The sequence below is a fragment of the Sus scrofa genome, chromosome X (assembly GCF_054392235.1).
Source record: "Sus scrofa isolate SSC_HxYL_T2T_F1_AM1 chromosome X, Sscrofa_HxYL_maternal_Yorkshire_Landrace_v2.0, whole genome shotgun sequence".
NCBI classification, from domain to species: Eukaryota; Metazoa; Chordata; class Mammalia; order Artiodactyla; family Suidae; genus Sus; species Sus scrofa.
The window spans coordinates 108,275,496-108,291,590 of NC_139401.1; the positions used below are offsets into that span (position 1 = coordinate 108,275,496).

Below are 16,095 nucleotides of genomic sequence, written 5' to 3' on the forward strand. Positions count from 1 at the left end.
ACTTGAAACTGCTCAAGTACCTGTGCAGGTTTTATAGCAAGGTTACTTACTAGGTTAAAATGACTGCTTTTTCAAAGAAAGGGAAAATACAGGAACCAACGAAAAGGAGACAAAATGGAACAGCAAGGTTGTCAGCAGTTCATTCTTGTCAAATTCATTTCCCAACATATTTTATTCTCAAGCAGAGCGAAGTGACTTCACCCTAACTCCACATCGATACCAACACTGATCTAAGTTAGGAAATCTGGACCTCAAATTCAGAACCAAATATATACTTGGCCCAATTATTTGGAAGCCTTAACTATAATGGCATTAATATCCTGTTCTGTTGAAATTACATAGATAAACCAGACTTACATATCATTTCCCTACTCCCCCCACCCCTAAATCATTTTGGTAATAGGAAAGAAATGTAGAGAATGGGTTTTCACACTCTCTAATCCCCAAAGCCACTCTTACCCAAGAGAATTGGAGGCTGGCTTTTCTAATGCATTAATTGAACCACAGCATCTCAAAGTTGGCATAAGCCTTGTGGGTTAAAAAATAATAATAATCCTATAAAAAATCTATAAACATTTTAGCTTAGTTCCCCTCACCAATGTTAAAACATTAAGTGCCAAGTAAAATGCACACCTCATTTCTCTTCCTACCAACATCAGGAAAGGCCACACACACTGTAGGAAGAAAGAGTTAGTGGAAGGCAAACATCACATACTGTGTTAATCATTTTAAGTGACTAAAATTTACAGAGACCCAGGTATAAACAAAATATTGACTTAACTACAACGGACATCTTAATATAAAATATAAATAATGCAAAGGAAATTGTTCGTTGTGGGCCAATTACAAGTCACCGGAGTTGTTTAACTATCAATATCAATATTCATCTCTGAATAGTAATACTTATCTGAGATACGAAAACAAAATCACACAAAAGTAAACAGCCTGAGATTTGGTTGCAGCCAGCATGTTCGTCCATAGGGAAAGCGTGATGCGTGGCCGATTGGCTGTTCCCATCTGCTAAGTCCTTACGTTCATCCTCATGTGCTCTGGTGTTGAAATATTTTGTGCGAACACCGCTTCCCTTCTGCAAAGACCCAAAGTGTCGCTACCAGGCTGCTGCCCAGAAATAAGCACACCACTATCTTGATCAACTTTGGCTCCGTTTTATTCAGGAAGCATACACTAATTCTTTTTATACATTTTTTTACATTCCAGAAATAAGCGAAAATAGCAGTTTTAAATATGTTACAAAGTTGGCTTGGGGGCTCAATAAGCTTTTTGAGAGAGGGACCAGCCAACTGACCGTTTTCATCAAAGCACCATTGTACCTTCCGTCTTACCAAGCTCCACCACAGCTGTGGCCGCCTTGGATGTGCTGTACATCCGCACCGCGTAAAAGCTATAATGGAGAGTTGCTGTGAGTCTCTCTGCAAGGCACCAAGAACAGACAGTTCCAGCTTCCCTTCTTCAGACTGAATCAAAGTTTTGGAAACTTTTCGATTGCTCTCTCAAGTAGTGCTCCCTCAGCGTGAAGACTAGAATTTGTTAAAACTCATATATCACAAGATACAGTAAATTACTTCCAATATTCTGGAAATCACGTGGTAGAAGTTATAAATAAATGAACACTAAAATTACTTTAAGAAAGTTTTACATCATTTAGTTGGTAAGGACATTTACATGTACAGCACAATTTACTGTTAAACATTCTATAACTGGCTTCACATAAAGATGAAAAGAGATAATACAAAATGATCTGACATTTTCAGTTCAGACTGGAATTGAGACTAGTTTTATTATAATCAATTTCAACTTTACATATTGTTGCAGAGTGCTGTGCTATGCCCTTTAAAATGGGAATTTCTCGGGGTGAAATTCCATTTGGATGTGTGTTCTTGCTCTGTATAAACTACTAAAATCTGAGGGACACAGCAACATCAAAGACACAAACAGTAACCGCACAATATCATCTGCTGGATTAAGCTAATACAAGTGGACAGAATTCTTCAAGTTCCAATATCTAATAAAGCACTATATGAAATGAACGAGGTGAAACATCGTAAGAATGAATATACTCTGCAACCAGAACATGTAGCATTTCTTTAATTCACAAATCTGCCTCCTTAGGCAGTTACAAAATAAATTAGTAAGATCTTAATTTGCTTGTGGCATCACAAGCTCGTAATGCCCTACTTGGCCTTCCTGTTTGAGCTGATCTAGTAAGTCTTCCTTCCGTCTTTTTCTACCTACCACCAGGTACCTATCGTGGCCTACCCCATGAGACTTACTCTTCAGACCGTACTTCTGGGCAATCTGATGTATTTGCTTCCGCTCGTCGTTAGTCAGCTCTGTAGAGAAAGTTAAATCCGTGTGGCTCTCGGAGCGGGCATAGTTTCGGATGATCTGTTCAATATCTCTCTTGGCAATTTTATTTACCCTCTCTACATCAAGACCAAGCCCTTCCCGCTTATGCTGCTCTTTGACGGAGATGGGCTCCCGAATGCCCTCGCCGGATTTACCTAAACCACCACCCGTCCAACCCATCTTCCTCAGCAGCTGATTGCCAATGTTATCTTCCTTGATTTGTTGTTTGTAAGCCTCCTCTGCTGAGCGGCCCTGAATTTCATTTCTTGAAATCACATCTTCAACAGCTCCTTTCTTCAAGTTGTTAATGACAGTCGGCTGGGTCTTTTTGAGGGTTTTCACAGCTTCCCCAGCAGCTTCATATTTGACGGTTTTCTTCACTCCAACTGCTTCGGCAATGACTTCACTCTCTAGAATCACCTTGCATTTCCATCGGAGGCCTGTCATTCTTTCATAGACGTATTCAACCGTCATTCGGTTAAACTGAGCTGTGTCGTTCAGCGTGCACACAGGATTCGAAGAATTCTCATAAACTACGAGATCCTTTATATCCTTCTTCTTTCCAGAGCCCCTGGGTGAAGAGCCTGTTTGGCATTGTGAACTTTTGACAGATGGGTAAGTGGGTTGTGTTTTTTGAAGGATTTTCAAAGCCTCATCAGCAGCTGCATGTTTACTTGTTTTTTTGGTTCCGTAACCTTCAGCTAAGCAGTGATCTTGCAAAAACACTCGACAGCGCCATGTACGATTTGGCATCATCTCATATTTGTATTCAACAGACATTTTGTTGTATGAGGCAGAATTGTTAAGGATACCAATTGCATCATTTGCGTTTTCTGTAAGGATAAAATTGGTCCAGTGTTTGGCAGAAGCATTAAAAATCGGTTGCCCAGAAGCATCTTTAGCCAGCACCACCAGCTCTTCTGGGGGTTTCAGAGCTGGAGGAAATTCATATGAAGGCATGCCAACCTGACACACCACAAGGTCCTCTCCAATCGTGTGCTTGAATTTCCGTCGGACAACCCTCACTTCGATACGTTTCTGCAAGAGTTTTACAGCTAGCTCAGTAGCTCGATCCCTGGACCCATTCTTGCTGCCGGCATAACCTGTAGTTAAGTAGATATTTTGGCATCTAACTTCACAAGCATAACCATCTGTTAAAAGTTTTTTGTTTTTGGGGATGTCAGCAGGAGGGATTTCTTTTAAAGGAGCATATATATATTCAGGGTTTGTCTTACATGCCTGAATACAACGAGTTAACATGTATGTGTAATTAATTTTATCAGATCCAGAAGTCATCTCTGGATTAGAAAGGTTCTTCCAGATAGTCGCTGTTAATTTTTCAATAAAATACTGCTTCTCGGCTACCACTGACTCAGGAAATGTCTGTGATGGTGAAGGCTCAGAGGCTGACTGAGAATTTGCCTGCTGTGCTGTGCTGCTGGGGGCAGGGTTCCCACTGTCAAAATACATGTTGGCTGTTACAGGCTGGTCTTTTGTGAAAATAAATCCTGATGAATCACAATACTGAGAATTCCCATCTTGTATACTGAAAGAGTCTTGAGTATAATCTTGGTAGATGTCTCTCGGCATGCTGGCAAAATGCGTTTGTTCATTTACCTCTTTTGTTTGAGGGCCATAAGGATCTTCCTGTCTTTCATCTTTTGAACTACTAGCTACAAAATGTACAGGCTCAAAACGAGGTCTCACATGGAATTTGGAACCGGCTTGCTTTTTAGGAGGATTCTGACCTATAGAATGAGGGAAATTTACAATTCATTACAAAGGGAATATTTCAAAAGAACCAAGCAGGAAAATAGTACCAACCATATTATTTTTGCAAGGTGTTTTGTTGGTACAAGATACTTCCCATCACAAAAAATTCAGGAAGGGACTCAAAGAGTCCAGCATAGGGAGGGATGCTCCCTGTCCTTCCACGTGTAAGAGAAGAGACTTGAGAGAAAATATGCCATTGGCTCACGTATGCAGAATCACCAAGCATGACTGATAGATGCTCCCGCATCCAACAAACTAAAGCACAGGTGACGTGTACCGGGTAAGAGGCTGCTCCACTACACTCTCACGCCACCTGTGTGGAAAATCTCCCTTCCTAAGGACTGCAAACGGAATCGATGGCAAAAATGCAGCAGAGATGAGGACCAGAGTCATTTACAGAGCCTCTCTCTTTTGTATCAGAGATGACTGACTCTGTGATGGTGCTTCACAGGGCTGGGACTAAAACAGCAAGTAAAAATAATTGTCAAAAGATCCCAAAGATTTTCAACTTTAAAATCTTAATTGTGAACTATTCTGCATAAAAAGATGTTTGATATATTTTATTTCTAGAACAAATAAGAGCTGGGAACCAATGATTTATGGAGGATATCAAATTTAAAGCTATGGAAGAACTCTTTGCAGAGGCTATACCAGACACTAACACTGGTTAGTAGAAAGCTGGTTCACCTTGGACCCATCCAAGAGGATTTAGTTACTTAGATGCTCAAATGATCAGAGTATAAGGTTGTTCTATTTAGAGGGAGGTTCCATGGCATGGACTTCAAGAATAGCATTATAGTGTGAGTTCAGTATTTTTAGTTTTCACTTCCATTTAGCATCTTCAAAAAAACTGTACAAACTCAAAGTCTTTTACATTTGTGTAAGATGCAATGTTACCACTGTTGTTTGCAATCACATACCACACTCATTTCTTTTAAAAAGCCACACCATTTCTTCATTCCCACCTTCCACAAACAAGTATACTCACCATCACATGTTGAGAGGTGACGTTTTTGACCCTTGGAAGGTTTGGACAGCATCAGATCATATGAAGGCATCTCCCCGATGTCAATACCTTCAGCCATTTGGAGAATTTTTTCCATCAAGCGTGGGCTGTACCTATTTAAATTAATATAATCTACAGTTAAAACAGATAAGAATGCAGTTTTTGAAAAAGTTTCTAGATGGGCCTTCTTACAATTGCTTTCATAGGACTTGACCAACAGAATATCTTTGCTATAAAACTGAGGAATCTGCCCAGAATACTTATCAAATGAGTAATTATGTTACTGTCACTACAAGACATACAAAACAGGAGTTCCCGTTGTGGCTCAGTGGCAACGAACTTGACTCGTATTCATGAGGATGCAGGTTTAATCCCTGGCCAAGCTCAGTGGGTTAAGGATCTTGTGTTGCCAGGAGCTGTGGTGTAGGTCACAGATGTGGCTCAGATCTGATGTTGCTGTGGCTGTGGCTGTGGCCAGCAGCTACAGTTCCAATTTGACCCCTAGCCTGGGAACTTCCATATGTCATAGGCTCAGCCCTAAAAAGAACCCCCCCCAAAAAAAAGAAAAGAAAAAAAAGAAGACATACAAACAGAAAAATCAAGAAATTCAGGTGAAGGTATTCCTGCTGTGGCACAGTGGGTTAAGGATCTGGCATTGCCATAGCTGTGTAGGTCACAGCTGAGGCTTAGATTCAATTTTTGGCCCAGGAACTTCCATATGCCACAGGTGCAGAGGAAAACAAACAAACAAGCAAAGAAAAAACACTGCAAGAGGAAATCTTCAAGATACAGGGCTAGGCAAAGAGTTCTTATACTTGACACCAAAAGCATGATCCATAAAAGGATAAGTTAATAAAACGGACTTCATCAAAATCAAAAACTTGTGCTCTCAAAAGACCCCATGAAGAGGAGGAAAAGACAAGCTACAAACTGAGAGAAAATATTTGCAAACCATGCACTTGACAAAAGATTAGTATCTAGTATAAAGACCTCAAGACCTCTCAAAATGCAACAGTAAATATATATAAATGTGTGTATATAATGCGTATATATATATACATGAACAAAAGATATGAAGAGAACACTTCATCAAAGAGGATATACGGATTGTAAATAAGCACACAAAAAGATGTTCAACATCATTAGCCACCAGAGAAATGCAATTTAAAACCACAATGAGGTATTGCGACATACGTATCAGAATGGCTCAAGTGAAAAACAGTGACAACACTAAATGCTGACAAGGATACAGAGAAACTGGATCACTCATATATTGCTTCTGGGAATGTAAAATGGTAATGGCCACTTTGGAAAAACCACTTGGAAGTGTCTGAAAAAAATTAAACATGCAATTATCATACAACCTTACAACTGCACTTTTGGGTATTTATCTCAGAGAAATCAAAGTTTATGGTCACATGAAAACCTGATCATGGAGTTCCCGTCGTGGTGCAGCAGAAACCATGAAGTTGCAGGTTTGATCCCTGGCCTCACTCAGTGGGTTAAGGATCCAGCGTTGCCACGAGCTGTGGTGTAGGTCGCAGACAAGGCTCGGATCTGGCATTGCTGTGGCTCTGGCATAGGCTGACAGCTGTGGCTCCAATTAGACCCCTAGCCTGGGAACCTCCATATGCTGCGGGTGTGGCCCTAAAAAGACAAAAGACCAAAACAAACAAACAAACAAACAAAAAACAAAAAAAAACCCTGTTCATAACAGCTTTATTTATAACAGCCAAAAACTGCAGTCAGCCCAGATGTCGTTCAACAGGTGGTTAAACTCTGGTACCATACATCCCATGGAACACTACTCTGCAATAAAAGGAACGAAGTATGCATACACAATATTGTGTATGAGTGGAAGGGAGATGGAAGTGGTTATAAAAGGGCAACCTAAGGGATCCTTGTGGTATTGGAACTGTTCAATACCTTGACTGTGGTAGTGGATGCAGAAACCTATACATATGATAACTGCATAAAACTAAACACACGCACACACGACTATTAGTAAAAGTGGGAGAATCTATAGAATCAGTGGACTGTAGCAGTGTCACTATCCTGGTTGTGACATTATGCAATAACTTTGCAAAATGTTGTCACTGGGAGAACTGGGAAAGAAAGAGTAAAGGGCATGTTGTCATATTATTTCCTACAACTACATGTGAATCTATAACTATTGCAATAAAAATTTCAATTAAAAAAGTTGGTGGAGTTCCTGTCGTGGCGCAGTGGTTAACGAATCCGAGTAGGAACCATGAGGTTACAGGTTCGGTCCCTGCCCTTGCTCAGTGGGTTAACGATCCGGTGTTGCCCTGAGCTGTGGTGTAGGTTGCAGACGCAGCTCGGATCCCACGTTGCTGTGGCTCTGGCATAGGCCGGAGGCTACAGCTCCGATTTGACCCCTAGCCTGGCAACCTCCATGTGCCCCAGGAGCGGCGCAAGAAACAGCAAAAAAAAAAAAAAAAAAAAAAAAAAAAAAAAAGTTGGTGGCAGAGTCCCCTTATGGCTCAGCAGGTTAAGGATCCAATATAGTCACTGTTGTGGCTCTGGTGTGGTCCCAGCTGTGGCGTGGGTTTGCTCCTTGGCCCGGGAACTTCTACATGCCATGGATGCAGCCAAAAAAAAAAAAAAAAAAAAATTGGTGGGGAACTTTTAACTTTTTTTTTTTTTTGGCTTTTTAGGACCGCACCCATGGCACATGGAGGTTCCCAGGCTAGGGGTTGAATCAGAGCTACAGCTGCGGGCCTACACCACAGCCACTGCAATGCCACATCCGAGCCGTGTCTGCAGCCTACACCACAGCTCACAGCAATGCTGGATCCTTAACCCACTGAGCGAGGCCAGGGATCAAACCCGCAACCTCATGGTTCCTAGTCAGATTCATTTCCCCTGCGCTATGACAGGAACTCCCTTAAAATCTTAATATCTCTAAAAAGGGACAACCAGACATGTGTCCCTGATGTGATATGACAGGACAAAGATCTAAAAAGTGTTCCTGCCCAACAAATAATTGAACCCAAACCTAATCAAGCCCCAGACTCCTAGAAACATGTTAAAATACCACCACAAGAATACAGCCAGCCAAATCCAGAATGAAGGAAACACTATGTGACAACCCAATTTCTTCATTAAATAAAGACCATGAAAATAAAAGGAGAGGGAATGGTTACAGGTTAAAGGAGACAGGTCGACCAGATATAATGTGCGGACCTTGTTTGGATCGTGAATCAAACAAACCAACTGTAAAAAGACATCCTGAGACAAATGGAGAAAACTAAACATGGACTAGGCATTGGATGACTTTAAGAAATTATTGTTAATTTTGGTGAGTATGAATAATGGTATTATGATCCTATTTTTAAAAATTCTTATCTGGTACAGATAGATAAAGTATTTGCAGGAGAAATGGTGTCAAAACTTTCTTTAATATACTCCAGACTATCTCCCACAAAAAACTGGGGCAAGGTGAAGTGAGAAGGGAAGCATGACAGACCACTGATAATGGCTGAAGTTGAGTGATGGGCACACAGGTGTCCACTAAACTCTTCTATTTTTGTGTTTGATTTTTCCATAATAAAAAGCTTTAAAACATACAATGTTTAAAAAGGTTCCTTTGAAGTAGGTTGGATGCTTGACAGACTATCAATTTCCTGCAGAGAAAAATATGGGCTCAAGTGAAGTTTTGGTTATCATGGGGATCTACTCCTACTCCCCCTTCCTATCTTCAGAGCCTTTCACAGCCTATGACCAAAAAAAAAAAAAAAAAAAAAAAAAAAAAAGAAAGACTCCTGGTAGCACCGGGGAAGAAAGTTCTGAAAAATGAGCAACCATCACACCTCTACATGAATAGGCTCTGAACCTGAAGGAGGATAACATTTTCCACCTTCCGCACAGTCGGTTCCATACCCATCAGAGGCCTTTCCTTGCAAAGTAGAGACGTGACATGGTGGCCTTCACTGACAGATTACCTGGAAGCCAGCCCAGCTGTAACCCACACATCCCACTGACAACTGCTGCTGCTAACGCCAGTATTTAAATGCCAAGAGTAATTTTATTTTCATTTACTCCTATCTAAACATCAAAAAGCATAGCCTAAAACATCACACATTCTATGTAACACTGCCATTCAGATTTAGGAGTCCAATTTCCAAGATAGGAAATGAAAAAAAAAGATAATGAAAATGAGATGAAACCTACAAATCTTAAACAGATATTTCCACTTTTGCTACCAAAATGGATACACAACCAAGCCAGTAACCTTGAATTCTAGTCAAAATTCTCCAGACCTTCAATTATAGCCTGAATCCAAATATAGTACACAACTATGTATACTGTATATATGTTACACATTGTCCATGAATGATGCATCTGGGGCCCACACCGTTCATACTCACTTTGCTCTCAGGCTTCTTCCAGCATTAGTAATGATTATACCTACTTACTGTTTCCTATTCATTACACCTGCCACAAAATTCAACATCACCCATAGGCTATAAAAATAAATCTTTGCATAGGGTGCCAACACAGTCATCTCCTCAGCCCTTTATTAGGAAGTCATAATACTGAAGAAGCCCAATCAGCTCAAACAATAATGGAACAGACTGTATAGTGCCTAACACTTGACCATTCAAAGAAGAGTGCAAATATTAATCTTTGTATTAACTTTAATACAAAGACCACTAGGATTTCAGTCTTATTTCTAGGATTCTCCAGAGAGTAGCTATCCAAGGAGAAAGAAGCGGCGCCACAAATTTGAAATAAAACAAGGCAGTAAAGCTTTCATTGGTCAGTTTTTCATTATGTATTTTTTTGCAGTGGATTTTTTTTTTCTTTTTTGGCTATGCCACAGCATATGGAGTGCCCAGGCCGGGGACTGAATCCAAGCTGGAGCTGTGACCTATGTACACCACAGTGGCAGCAATGCCAGATCCTTAACCCACTCAACCCCAGGGATTGAACTCATGCCCCTACTGCTGCAGAGATACCCACTTATCCCATTGCACCACAGCAAGAACTCCTGCAGTAGTTTTTAAAGTAACACCTTTACTCCAGAAATTTGAGAGAATCCACCAAGAAAAGCACTTACAAATCTAACCACTGATAACCTCATTAACATTTTGGGGTTCACTTTTTAATTCCTTTCTCTCTGCTTTCCATACTACCTCCCCCCCATCACTATCAAATCATCTATGCTGATTTGTAATCTGCTGGGGGAGGTGGGCTTTTTTTAAAATTTACTATATCATAAGCTTTTTCTCCATGGAGAAAAAAAGCTACATGAGTTTTAATGGCTGTACAGTATTCTATCCATAAGATAGAGACCGTGATGTAAAGTATCGGGAAGGCAAGTCTAACATAGTAATTTTGAAGATGCATGCATATTATGTAGCTAAGTTTGTTAATTCACCCATTTGGCTGAAAACGCTTAAAAAAAAAAAAAAAGAAAACCAAAAAGCTCAGCAGGTCTTTAAGGTTTTCAAAGGTAGCTTTTTTTTTTTTTTGTCTTTTTGCTATTTCTTGGGCCGCTCCCACAGCATATGGAGGTTCCCAGGCTAGGGGTCGAATCGGAGCTGTAGCCACCAGCCTACGCCAGAGCCTAGCAACACGGGATCCGAGCTGCGTCTGCAATCTACACCACAGCTCACAGCAACGCCAGATCCTTAACCCACTAAGCAAGGCCAGGGACCGAACCCGCAACCTCAGGGTTCCTAGTCAGATTCATTAACCACTGCGCCACTACGGGAATTCCCAAAGGTAGCTTATTATGTACCAAGATTTTAGAAATCGATTCAACTGTCCCTCCACACCCAGCATACAAAAAGATGATTTCTAGTGGACAAAGACATCTGACTTCATGAATCTTACATTCTTCAACAAAGACAGGTGCACACTTATGATATGCAATGGCATCTGAAATTTAATAAAATATTCAGTAATAGATGCTTTTAAAAAATTCTTAAAAATTTACTCTATTACTCTACTAGGTCCAAATGAAAAAGCTGAGGTTTTAAAACTAAGCAAAGATTAGGATTTCCAAGTACAAAATAATTTAAGCAAAATTATGCATAAGACCCCTAAGAGTGAACAACAACCAACCAAGATTACCAAGACATCTTTCTTTTTCTTTTTTCTTTTGAGGGCCACACCTGCGGCACATGGAAGCTCCCAGGCTAGGGGTTGAATCGGAGCTATGGCTGCCAGCCACAGCCACGCCATATCTGAGCCACGTCTGTGACCTATACCACAGTTCATGGCAACACCAGATCCTTAACCCACTGAGTGAGGCCAGGGATCGAACCCGAGTGCTCATGGATACTAGCCGGGTTTGTTACCGCTGAGCCACAATGGGAACTTCCCCAATACATCTTTCAAAGGCTCCTACTCACACTTCATTAGCTGGTGACTGGTACACTCTACCTACAATGTAAAAAGGTAGTTTCACATGAGCCCAGCCAGCATCTGCCTTCCAAACAACAGTCTCACATCAACAAGGGAGAGACAAATAAGCAAGGTGGCAAAGCTAGTTTCATTTTAGGATATATTTTCTCTATTAAGTAATATCTCATCAAAGGTTAATAGGCCAGGATTTTGTTTCTAATACTATTGATGAAGGCTGACTGGAAAAATAGATGCTCCAGTTAACCAGATATTCTGTTTTATTAAATATATATACATTATTGACAATTTTAAGTAAAAATTGCACAGGTCCCTAGGCATTCATATGAGCAATTATGTTATTTTACAGCTGTAGACGTAGTTGATTAAAAGACTGTATTAACTGTTCAATAGCTACAAAATAGAAGTTCGCTAGTGGCATAGCAGATTAAGGATCCAGCATTGTCACTGCCATGGTGTGGGTTTGATCCCTGTCCCAGGAACTTCTGTATGTTGCAGGCGCAGACAAAAAAAAAAAAATTTCCAGGAGTTCCCATCATGGCGCAGCAGAAACCAATCTGACTACGAACCATGAGGTTGCAGGTTTGAACCCTGGCCTCGCTCCGTGGGTTAAGAATCTGGCACTGCCGTGAGCTGTGGTGTAGGTTGAAGACACCACTCGGTTCTGGCGTTCCTGTGGCTGTGGCATAGGCTGGCAGCTGTAGCTCCAATTTGGCCCCTAGCCTGGGAACCTCCATATGCCTCAGGTGATGCCCTAAAAAGAAAAAAAAAATTCCACGAGATATAACTCAGAAATTGCATTCATTAAAAAAAAAATCTTGACAGGGAGTTCCCTGGTTGCCTAGTGGTTAGGATCTGGTGCTTTCATTGCTGCGGCTGTGGTTCAGTCTCTGGTCTGGGAACTGCAAGCCACAGCTAAAAGAAAAAAAAAAGATCTTGACAGGTTTACTTTTATGAAACAGACAAGAAAAAGTCAAGAGAAATAATCTCAGCTATTTGAGCTTCCTGATTGCCTAGACTATGAAGGAAAAAATGATGAAAAAGCAGATTGGGAGTTCCCACTGTGGCTCAGCAGGTTAAGAACACAACTAGTGTCCATGAGGATGCAGGTTCCATCCCTAGCCTCACTCAGTGGCTTAAGGATCCAGCATTGTCCACAACCTGTAGCGCAGGTCACAGACGCAACTCAGATCTCATGTTGCTGTGGCTGTGGTATAGGCTGGCAGGTGCAATTCTGATTCAACCCATAGCCTGGGAAGTTCCATATGCCACAGGTGCGCCCTCAAAAGGGGGAAAAAAAAAAAAGCAGATTGGAAAACATTGCTTTATTTTATCCTATAAGGCAGTATAGTAGTTCTCATAGTATAGTCCCTGGACAGCATTTCCTGATCATCAGCATTATCTGAGAACTTGTGAGAAATGCAAATGATGGGGTCCCACCTCACACCCACTGAATCAGAAACCCAGGGGGTAGAGCCCAGAAATCTGTGTTTTAACAAGCCTAACAGACACCGTTACAGAGTCAAACTTGTTCTGTGAAAATCGCCACTATTACCAAGGAATGAAACATGGTTTGCTTCCCTACACATTTTAGCTCCTCCTGGCTTGGCCTTATGATCAAGGAGTTTTCAAGGATATCCTTGCCCTAGGACTTCTTTCAGCCCCATCTACATCACAACATAGAAGGTCTTGTAAGTGGGAAATAAAATACAAAGATTTCCCTTCTTCTACTGTTTACAATCTGTTCCGAAAGGCAAAGGATGAACCTTGAACAACAAATTAACAGTTTTAGAATGGGCTGTGTCACCATGTTTTCCACAGTCCCCTTGGAAGAAAAGAAGAATCTTCTGTCACAGGCGAATAGACCAGAAAAAAAGAGCTCTGCCAACGTCGACATTAACAAGCACAGGAATACAGGTTTTACCCACCTGACGATGACATCTACCATAAAGCCTGCCTAAAGTGGAAGACCACGCAGGGTCTCTAACTTCCAAGATTCTTTATTGCCTCTTCTCTTTCTCCCATATCTAAGTTATCAGACAGAATGCAAACATTACTCTTCAGTTAGGCTATTGGGTAATGTAGCAATTCTTACACTGCTTGAATTGACTTAGCTACAATGTAACATGATGACCCCCCCCCCACACACACACACAGCAGCCAGGGCTCCAATTCTGCTGTGGCTGTGGTGTAGGCCCACGGCTGCAGCTCCCATTTGACCCCTGGCCTGGGAACTTCCACATGCCATGGGTGCAGCCCTAAAAAGCAAAAAAAAAAAAAAGATTTTGTACATTACAAAGCTATATTCATCTCTTCACTTCACACATATTGATTGAGCAGCTATTATGAAGGAGACACTCTTCTGGGCCTTGAAGATAACAGTGTGAACAAGAAAGCAAAAACCCTTCCCCAAAGGAGCTTACATTCTAGTGGGAAGGTAAGATGAATCATTTACACAAAGGATGGTTAGTCTCCTCTCCCATGTAAGTTTCTTTTTAAGGATACGGATCTCCCATGGCCTTCTGTGATATTAAGGAGATCTCTGATTATAGGATAAAGATACCTCTTCAACTGCTAGAACAATATTGTTACGTGAAGGTCAATTAGTTTTATCTGACTGGATTAATTACTGAGACTTCCCCAGTTGTAACCAGTTCCTCCAGTGAAATAATCATTATCTCTGGAGGCAGAAGTTACACTAACCCAGAGAAGAAAGGAAAAAAAAAATCCATTTGCGCTATAAAAGCAAAACAAAGTATCTCACTGGATGCTATGTTCAACAATTAAGCATTAACAGTAGATAATTCTATTTTTCTGTATCTGTTGGTCATTCCTGGAACTGAATTGGCTGAATTTGATCTGGTCATTTCCCAGAATTTCTCATCCTTCCCAATAAAAAATTCACCTTGAGGCAAGAGTGTCAAAAAGAGAGAGAGCGAGAAGCCTCTCAGTCTATCAAAGGAATGATTAGTCTAGTATAGGGCTTATTTGGGGGTTCTGAAGGACAGTGGTCCAAGTAGTCTGTTTTTAAAAAAAATGCGTTGGAACCACACCGCAGCCTCCATTGAATGCTTTCAAAGAGGCCCGTTCAGAACACACTCCAGGTTCTAGGAAAGGGGAGGAAAACAAACACACGCACACCTAAAACCTCCCTCAGAGGCCAAATGTTAATCCTTCTGATCTCACTTAAGGTGAAAGGGGACGATCCATTTTTACAGTAGATATATCCATTTCTTTGTTTGCGTCCAGACACATTATGCGGAAATCTACAAGCAAGGCGGACCCTGCGGCTGAGACCTCATACAAACCGCCTCCCCAGGAGAAGACAGTAAAACCCAGCTGGGGAGCTGGTGGTGTTTAATTTAATGGGGATGGCAAGAGAGAATGATCAGGAGACTAGGATTAGAACTGCAGGGTCCCCCGCCTCTCTCCGCACAGACCCTCGAAACCCCGATTGTCCAATATTCTCTGCGGATACCGCATCCTTGGAAGGTCCTACGCAGGTTCGAGGTTCTGCTATTCGTCGTTTCCCACGCCCTCCAAAAGCACCATCACAATGACCACCTCTTAACAATCCCCTGCCAGGCGCCGCTTCATCTCCATCCCTGGTCCTGGAGGGGTCGCTCCCCAGATCCCTGCACCCTTCTGTTATGTCATCCCCTACTACCTCGCTCGGCCAACTTCCCCACCTCCCCACCAGGCCAACGTTGAGCCCTCTGGAGTCCGCCAGCACCTCCAACTCTCCAGTCTCTAAGCCCTCATCCAAACCCGGCCCTCGGCCCTATCCCGACCCCATCACCGATTCCGCCCCCACCCCCAGCCCGGTCCCTAACCCAACCCTCACGCCTTCCTCACCTGCAGCCCAGGAAAACGTGGTTGGTCCAGGCAGCGGAGAGAGCGAGGAGCTGGTCTAGGGCAGCCCCGGGATAGCTGTGCAGGTGCCGACAGATGAAGCTGCGCCGCAGAGCCCACTGCCAGTCACTTTCGTGGCTATAGCGCCACTGCTCCAGCACTGGCTCGGGCGGGGGCGGCGGGAGGGGCGGCAGCGGCGGCGGCGGGAGGGGGGGCAGCGGCGGCGGCGACAGGAAGTCGCCCCCCAACAGCAGACGTCCGCCAGCCATCTTCTCCGCCCCCAAGCAGGGACCCCAGGGATGAAGCCAACTCCGGACCAGGGGCGAATGGGGACTGGGGTCTGTGGGAGGGGCCGCGTGAAGAGGGGCGCGCCGAGGCGCGAAGACCAACTCTCAAGGGACTGGAGTGTGTGCGTGAGGGGCGACCGTCAAAAAGGAAAAGGCGAGCACAAGCTCACTTCCCGGCAACCCGGGAGCACGCCCGGTTCACTCCTCCAACTCGTGGAGGATCAGGAGGAGGGCGCCCGCCGCAGTCACACGCGCGCCAGGGAGGCCGAGCCAGGCTCCGCGCTCCGCACCTCCAGCGACCCGCAGGCTCACGCACTGCGCCGGGAAGGGGGGGAAAAAAAGACAGCAGCACGCTCTGCTCCCCCTCCTCTGAGCTCTAGCCTACCTACCCGCGTGCCGCCCCGCGGTTGTGAGGCC

At 42.9% G+C, this 16,095-nt stretch overlaps 1 protein-coding gene across 2 annotated transcripts; it reads right to left on the minus strand.

Annotated features, from left to right (window-relative positions):
- Positions 1-1,146: 1,146 nt before the first annotated feature.
- Positions 1,147-16,095, minus strand: NKRF (NFKB repressing factor). 2 transcript variants are annotated; one of them, XM_001927183.7, is made up of 3 exons: positions 15,395-16,095; positions 5,129-5,259; positions 1,147-4,115 (listed from the first exon to the last, which is right to left on the minus strand). In XM_001927183.7, the coding sequence occupies exons 1-3, from the start codon at positions 15,658-15,660 to the stop codon at positions 2,158-2,160; spliced, it is 2,355 nt and encodes a 784-aa protein (XP_001927218.5). In that variant the 5' UTR covers positions 15,661-16,095; the 3' UTR covers positions 1,147-2,157. The 2 variants fall into 2 exon arrangements, with proteins under 2 accessions (XP_001927218.5, XP_084864419.1); XM_085008293.1 differs by lacking the exon at positions 15,395-16,095 and adding an exon at positions 6,771-7,622 and having other exon boundaries at positions 5,129-5,683.

Bases quoted from the DNA above. Each gene is read 5' to 3' on its own strand.
- NKRF (XM_001927183.7), bottom strand. From the start codon at position 15,660: ATGGCTGGCGGACGTCTGCTGTTGGGGGGCGACTTCCTGTCGCCGCCG. The intron at 5,260-15,394 runs GTGAGGAAGGCG...TAATTTAAATAG, and splicing joins CACGTTTTCCTGGGCTGCAG to GTACAGCCCACGCTTGATGG. The intron at 4,116-5,128 runs GTGAGTATACTT...CTCATTCTATAG, and splicing joins TCACCTCTCAACATGTGATG to GTCAGAATCCTCCTAAAAAG.